This window comes from Orbicella faveolata, unplaced genomic scaffold, assembly GCF_042242905.1.
Source record: "Orbicella faveolata isolate gen_17 unplaced genomic scaffold, um_ofav_v1 contig_12, whole genome shotgun sequence".
Taxonomy (NCBI): Eukaryota; Metazoa; Cnidaria; class Anthozoa; order Scleractinia; family Merulinidae; genus Orbicella; species Orbicella faveolata.
In genome coordinates this window covers 19,327,839-19,335,750 of record NW_028301539.1, presented here as the reverse complement: position 1 = coordinate 19,335,750, position 7,912 = coordinate 19,327,839, and the positions used below count along the sequence as shown (strand labels likewise).

General features: G+C 38.0%; 1 protein-coding gene across 2 annotated transcripts in view; it reads left to right on the top strand.

Annotated features, from left to right (window-relative positions):
- The first annotated feature begins 344 nt into the window (after positions 1 to 344).
- LOC110059650 (dnaJ homolog subfamily B member 4-like) overlaps positions 345 to 7,912 on the top strand; it is a 110,559-nt gene continuing 102,991 nt past the window's right edge. Inside the window, exons 1-2 of one of the 2 annotated variants that reach the window (XR_016205529.1) lie at positions 345 to 1,352; positions 3,137 to 5,178. Coding sequence is in view for 1 of the 2 variants with exons in the window: in XM_020766378.2 (XP_020622037.1) it covers positions 1,001 to 1,352; positions 3,137 to 3,858 (1,074 nt within the window). In the remaining variant the exon portion in view is untranslated. Of the gene's footprint in view, positions 1,353 to 3,136; positions 5,183 to 7,912 lie in introns of those variants that run through there. The other variant, XM_020766378.2, reaches the window with a different exon arrangement.

Genomic DNA, 7,912 nt, shown 5'->3' with positions numbered 1-7,912 from the left:
AAATCTCTTATCAGAAAACCACTTTATTTTTTAATTTAGCGGTTTCTGTATTGTGTTAAAGTGCAGACTTGCTTCTCCTGTTTTTGACCAATGGATCATTCTAGAGCATTCGACTCCTCAACATCCTCAGAATTAACGAAATTTTTGCGGCTTAGAGATTAGCGCTATTGTAAAACGTCGCGTGAGCCCGACTGAGGCATATTGTCGGTACCATCGAAGACTTGATATTATTGACAATGCGAGTATAAAATTAGACTGAGTCGAGTGATATTACGCAGATATTCAATCTCACCATTCAGTTACTAGTTTTCACGCAAGATTTGTTCTATAACTGTTTTTTTCTTTCTTTCTTGTTTTGCTCTTTCGTACAGCTTCGTTCAGAAACCAAACTGTTGTCCTTCTGGGTTCAGGGTATCTTCTCAATCAACCTCATATTGTAGTTTCACCAGCATTTTTTATTGGCCTTCTTTTTATAATGTGGCGCATTTTGGCTAATTTGATCCCATTTTCCAAACATCGACTGTTCCAATTACCAGCTGTTCCCAGTCCCACGCATCACCGCCCCCTCTGTACTCATGTTCTGCTCTCTTTTTAGATTTTTATCTGGCATACTAGCGAAGAAGACAAGCGAGAGTTGTATCATATCGCTTGTATTCTGATACAAATTGTAAAACGATATTAATGCACGAGGTCTAACCTCGCAAAATGATGACAAATATAACAGAAAGGGCCAGAAACTATCAAATTACTACAAAAGCCGCGACGAACTGGACACTAAATTCCAGTCTTCGTAGTTGACGCGGTCAAGATGGAGGACGCTTGGAACTTTCTAGCAAATTTTGAAGGTTTTGTTTGCTGGTAATTTTCATGTTTAACGTCACGATTGTGTTGTAAATAACTATTGAAAAAGGTCTGGACGTACCTGAAAAAATATTAAAATTAATGTAGTCGAAATTAAGAACAGGAAAAAGCAAGAAGTTCTGTTATAGCCAACAAAACAATGGGGAAGGATTATTACAACATTTTGGATATTCCACGCAACGCCAGCGAAGACGAGATTCGAAAAGCCTACCGTAAAATGGCTTTGAAATTTCATCCAGACAAGAACAAGAGCCCTGAAGCTGAAGATAAGTTTAAAGACATCGCAGAGGCCTATGAAGTTCTCAGTGACCCGCAAAAGAGGGAAATCTTTGATAAGTATGGAGAAGAAGGATTGAAAGGAGCACCGAATCCTCCGAGCGGCGCTTCTGGATTCAATTTTGAGATGCCGGCTGGGTTTACAGCTTTCACGTTCCACGGAGATCCGATGTCCACATTTTCCAGAGTTTTTGGACGAGAAGATCCCTTCAGAGGTATTAATGTACTATATATAGTGGTTAGAATATCGAACTTTAGTTTTCGTTGTTGTCGCGCTGAAAATGTGACGTTAGCAGCTTGTGATCTGTACCTCAACTTAAAATGGTCACCTTAAAATAAATTTTTCAGTTACTCCTTCAGCTTACAATATTGTAGCAAGGATTCTTAAATTTCACTTGACTTAATGGCAAATTATTTAACTTTCTTTATCCTTACTTTGGAGAATATCAGTGTTATTATTCCTGTTAAGATTTTAGCTTACTCTAGATTATAAGTGGATGAACGAAAGTCGAGCAGTGTTTTCTGATATATTTTGAATCACATTCACTCAAGCGTGCAGGTCGATCGACAAACTATGTACAGCTCTCGCAAAATTTAATTTGCATGTTGAGGAAACCACTAGAATACTTATTTAATTTACTGACAGCTTTCAGTATAATTACCAGTCCTTTATTAATTACCTTATTTGTTTTCCACTCTTAAATTGCTTTATTTTGTTAACTTGTGGTTTTCAAAAATATAAACGCTTTTGTTTTCAAGTGATATTGTTACATACCTTAAATTCTATTAGGATGGCAGTTGCAGAATTAAGGAAATCTTTGTGGGGTTCTTATCATAGTTTCTTAATACTAAAGCAATATGTGGGTAACTAATTTAGAATCTCTTGGTAGGCATGTAAAAGAGGTATCTCAAAACAAATGTTCTTGAAGAATGCAGAACATTTTACTCTGTTTGTAAAGAAACATAGATCATCTGGATTAACCTTGTTAGTTCAAATGTCACATTCAATATAAAGTAGATTTTAAAACCTTACAAATTCATTTCAGTTTGCTATTTCTTTGTCTGTCTTTGCCTGCTTCTTTGTCTGTTTTTCTTTTGTAGTTAAAATTTGTGGTGAAGATAAAAAAGATTGAGTATAAACTGTTAACTTATGAAACACAGAACAACTTTGTTAATTTGTTTATTTATATCAAAATCAAATTAAACATGGAGTGTTGATTTTTGTGGAGGGAGGAAAACCAGAGGATGTTGAAAAAACCCTTGCGGCAAGGACGTATGCTTCATTTAATTCCATTAGCACTTTTTTTTTGTCTGGTTTTCAAGGAATAATTTATGGATAAAAGACAGGTTCTTCCCAAAAGCACAGTCACATCTTCTAGAACATTCTCATGACAGCAAAAATTTATTTTAGGAGGGAAAGCTTGTGAAAAAATGAAGAATATTGCGAGCTCTCCTTCTAGAACCATCCATCATAACATTTCTAACATTTACTGCTTGTTTTTGGGATTCGCTGCCAATGAAAGAGACTGTGTTTTGCCTCAACTGCTGTCTTATTTGATGATTCTAGAAGCTCAGTATTAATTACCTTGGAATGTGTGTCCTGGAGAGATCAGGGGTATCTGATCATAAATTTAAGTATTGATTTAAAGCCAAATTCCTAGGATAAGAGCATAAAATATGAAAGAATTGATCAGGTAGTCAATCAGAGTCTCTGTCTGTTCATCTCTCTGTTAGTCAGTCAGACAGTCAGTCAGTCCAGCAGTCACTGATTACTGGAAAAATTCTAATGGAACAATCAATCAGAATTGATGTCATTTTGAGTCTACACATGGAAAGGTATTAAATACAAGATGCTTTTTAAGTAATGGGCTGCAATGAAAAATACTAAGTACACCTGTCAAAAAATTGTAGTTGTCTTCAGAATTAAATAGTTTTAAGATGGTACTGTAACAAATTTTTTTGTTGCTCACTCATGACTAAATGGTTGACTTTCTTTCAGGAATGTTTGATCATGGATTTGGTATGCCTGGTGCTTTTGGAGGAACAGATTTTGCTGATGTTGGAGGTTTTCATGCCTTCCACCACCAGGGACACCCTGCTTATAGTAGACAGAGGTCGTCATCTTTTGAAGACATGTCATCATTTGCTCGCAAAAAGGCCCAAGATCCTCCAATTGAAAAGTTCCTCATGGTGTCGTTAGAGGAGCTCCTAGAAGGAACTACGAAGAAACTTAAAATCATTAAAAAGGTTTTGAATCCTGACAGAGTGACAACTCACCCAGAAGAAAAAATTCTCACAATTGATGTAAGAAAGGGCTGGAAAGAGGGAACAAAAATCACTTTCCCGGAGGAGGGGGACCAGAAACCTCACACTGTTCCCGCAGATATCATATTCACAATCAAGGACAAACCACATCCTCACTTCAAACGAGATCACGATAACAACATTCTCTATACTGCACCGGTATCCCTGCGGGATGCTCTCACAGGTCACACCACAGCATCTTCTGTGCCAGTTCCCACATTGGACAGCAGGACAGTCAACATTCCTCTTAACTCTATTATCAAACCTGGAGCGAAGCGGCGCATAAAAGGTGAAGGTCTACCTTTGCCCAAGAGGGTTAATCAACGAGCCGACATGCTAGTGGAGTTTGAAGTTTTGTTTCCAACAGAACTTCCTTCAGCTAGTATAGACTTGTTGAAGAGTGCTTTACCCGAGTGAGGTTAGAAAACTCTGAACTTTTAAGCTGTTATCATTAATAGCTATGTTAAATTATTTTTGAAGTTTTAAAGCTTCAGCTGTGAGTGGGTTGAACAAGAGATTCACTCTTCGGGACAATTTTTCCCTACTCTTATAAGGAGAGGAAACAAATGGCTGTGGTATTCTGTTGTCAAACACATTATTGGTCTGTATGGGTGGCACTTTCAGCATTTTCTTGGGGTGGGTGGAGTGTAGAATGCGTACTTGATTTTCAAGCACTTAAGGTTGGCTCTTTACAAGTTTTACGATCACCATTGTAAGTTGAACAAATTGACGTCAGTTTTTCAAGTGCCCGTCCATTCTGTTTTTGATGATTTCGTCATAACATTGTCGAAGTAGCTGTGGATAGACGAGGCAATGAAAAAGGCAGCAATTATAAATTCATCTGTCTGTCTGCTTATTGACAATGAAAATTAGCCAATAAGTGCACAAAAATTTCTGCAGTTATTGTAAAATGTAATATTTCTTCATAATGATTTTCATGCAATATGTATACATTTAATTCTACATGTGACATGTCAGATGGTAGGAGACAGTGCTTTGGATCTGTGAGTGTTATTGCAACGTTAGAGAGGTCTTACAAAATTTACTTCACCTTACAATAAGCATTGTTCACCTCCTTCCCCAAAGGGTCCCATTTCCCTAAATTCCTGAAACATGCATGGGGAGGGTTGTGTATCCTTTGTCCTCCTCGGGGATACTACTCAATCTAATTTATTATGACTATTTTTTGACATCTTTATGTTGGTTACTTGTCCAAGAAAATTTATTACGTAGTAATTTGAAGCCAAGATAAAAATTTACCAGATTTTAAGAAGACCATTTTCATTGGGTACATTTTGTGTATTTTTTTGATGTGAAAACATTACATCTCCGCATGCACAGCCATTAGTGGCATAAGCACAGAGTATACACTCTATGGAATCATTTTATCATGAGAGAAATCTTTAGATCAGGAAGATTATTGAATCAATCAGATCATGTAACAAACATTGCTGTTAGAAAGTGGGCATTTAGCTGGTATTGCTGGCAAATATTGAGTTCACTGAATAAAGGAAATTAGGCAAAGTAGCTCAAAGAGAAAGAGAAATTTGTTTAGTTGTGCGAGTGTTCAGGTGTGATTTTATTTAATGTTATAGAAATACAAGTTAATTTATGCTGTTGTTGCATCAGATCAGACACATAATTTATTGTTTGTTTCATTTTCTTCAGCCACATATGACATTTGTAATAATTAGTTCGTATTTCCTAATTTATTAGCACAATAAAACATGAACACGAGTAAGAGCTGTATGCCAATAGTTGAGATGTCTGCATTTTAAAATTCAAAGCTACTTTATTTTATCTTCACCCTGACTTGAGAGGTTTTACTTCCTTGCCTTCATTTCTATTGAATTTCAGTTGCCAGGCAGTGACAATCAGTTTGGAAAAATCTTTTTGAAAGTCATTAATAATTCACCAGATTCAAAGAAAGCAAATCATAACCTTGACAGTGTTTTGATATCTGATCTGATCTGAGGTAATTCTTAGTGCGAGACCATTCATACGAATGTTAGTTCCGTCTACAGGTTCATGTTCATGGAAATGAAACTCCTTTTTGCACGAGGACTCGTTTGAAACCGAGGCACAGGGTGTCTCAGAAATAACCTATTGCATTGCGCATCCTTGCTGCGCATGATTTCCGTGTCAGCGGACACGACATTCACACACAACATTAAGAGCTTTCAGGAGCCTATCACGAGAAGCGTGCAACTCCCATACTAAGCCTATGTCAAGGTATTTTTACAGACCGGTCTATTCCGCGAAATAGGTCAGTTCCGTGTACATGAGCGCGCATCGGTAAGGAAAAACAATTTTTTCTTTTTAATCTTCAGGCGAAAAGATGGCATCAGTTAAAAATTAAGGCCGTGCTTTTTTTTTTGTGATTGGTCACTGAGGTTCCTGCGGGGGCCTTCATTCGCGGTAAATTCAAACTAAAAATAGATCGGTCTGTGAAAACCCCGTGACGGGAATATGGGGTAGTTACACGCTCCTAGTGATGGGATCCCGGAGCTTTCCATCAAGCTTAAATCTACAGCAAAATCAATGTTTATGCTCTCCTGAATAAACATGGCGACCGAAACGTCGTGTTATAGCGTTTATATTCTTTTAAAATGACCCCCACTTTTTCATTCAAATTTTAAAAGACATACGGTTGACTAAACTTTATCGTGAGCCAGAGAAAAGTATATTTTTATAATCCAATACTTCAAAGCAAAAAATGACTTTTCACAGAAACGACAGTTCCCCTTTATGGTCACTGGATTTTCTAAGGATACCTAAGGGAAACCTCGAGGGTGAATTTGTCACTGAAAAGACCGTCCCATATTGCCCAAAAAAGGGCACGGCGCCCCTGGTTTTTGCTTCATTTTTGTAATATTCACAACATACTAGTAATTACCAATTGGACCAAGTTATTATTTTTGTTTGATTGAATCATCTAAGACCCCATCTACACTACGCCGAAGAAATTTTAAAACACAGCTTTATTTCTGCGGTTAGGTCTACCGTCTACACGAATCCGTCACGAAAACGGAGCTCTTCACACCGGGGGAATTTGAAAACTCCTGCTCTGCGTTTTAGCGTGGACGGAAAACAATTTGAAAACGGACCTTTTCAAAAACGATGACGTCACAATAATCACGTGATTTCGCTTACCGAGTTTTTTCAAACACAAATCCAAAATGACCGGTGATTGTTGCGTTTTAAAAATTCCTCCGACGTAGTGTGGACAGGGCCGGCCTTACAGAGAATGCTTTGTAAGAGTACAAAGTACGAAACTTACAAATCATGCCGAATGTTTACTCTATCATCAGCTGTTTATTGTGTGTGCCGCTTGAAATCGTTACGGACTGAAGTTGCTTTATTCAATAACCAATAGAGAAATTTCTCGACCAAAACAGCAGAGCTGTACCACGAAAGTAGCAAAAAGACCTCATATTTTTGTGTGTTTTTAATGAAGGAATCAGTTACCCTCTGTAAAAAGAACACAAAAAGTGGTAACGCAAAACACGTTGATGCAGTCTTATACATTCCGTGATGCTATAATGCATGCACGACCTGAGCATCACCCTATACTTCTTCAATGTTCTTGGCACGATCAAGCCGTTTTCATTTTTTTTTTAATAAAAATTTCTTCAAGCTGTCCCCATTTTAGTCCACTAAGAGGTAAGTGGTGACGAAGATGTCAACTAAACCTGCCACTGGAGCCTCGTTCACACTACACCGGAGGAATTTGAAAACGCAACAATCACCGGTCATTTGGGATTTGTGTTTGAGGAAAACTCTGGCAGGAGAATACCATGATTATCGTATCGTAGCCGAAAAGCTTTGTTTTCAAAATGTTTTCCGTCCACACTAAAACGGAAAGCCGGCGTTTTCAAATTCTTCCGGTTTGAAGAGCGTTTTCGAAAAGCTCCCTTTTCGTGACGGATTAGTGTGAACGCAAGGCCTAACCGGAGAAATAAACCTCCGTTTTCAAATTCCTCCGGTCATGTAGTGTGGACGGGGCCGGGTACATGTTCATGCACTGCACGAGCAGTTATATCCGACTGCCCCATTTAAAGATTCACCCCTGCCAATAGTAAATTTTACTCATATTGGACCATGGGCCTGTACAATAAAACTTATTTCAGTCTTATCCACCATTTGAACCGCTAATTAAAATTAATGTCATAGCTTCTCATGATCTGTTAACCACAAAATGACAGGAATGTACCCTGAGAGACAGATTCCCTTCTCATGCCAAGGCCCCGCCGGCTAAGAATAGCGAAAAGGGCTATGGGGACGAAAATGTTCCAGGTGGAGTTAAAAAACATTTTTCTTTTGCAGAGATGCTGTTGAGAAATAAATGGTTTCTGTTATATCATGTAGCCTGATATTGGCCTTCATCACTCATTAATTGCACATACACCCAATCCATTAGTCAGCTTCATAATGACGTCAGCACATTTTCACTAGTGGTCCCTCGCGTGTA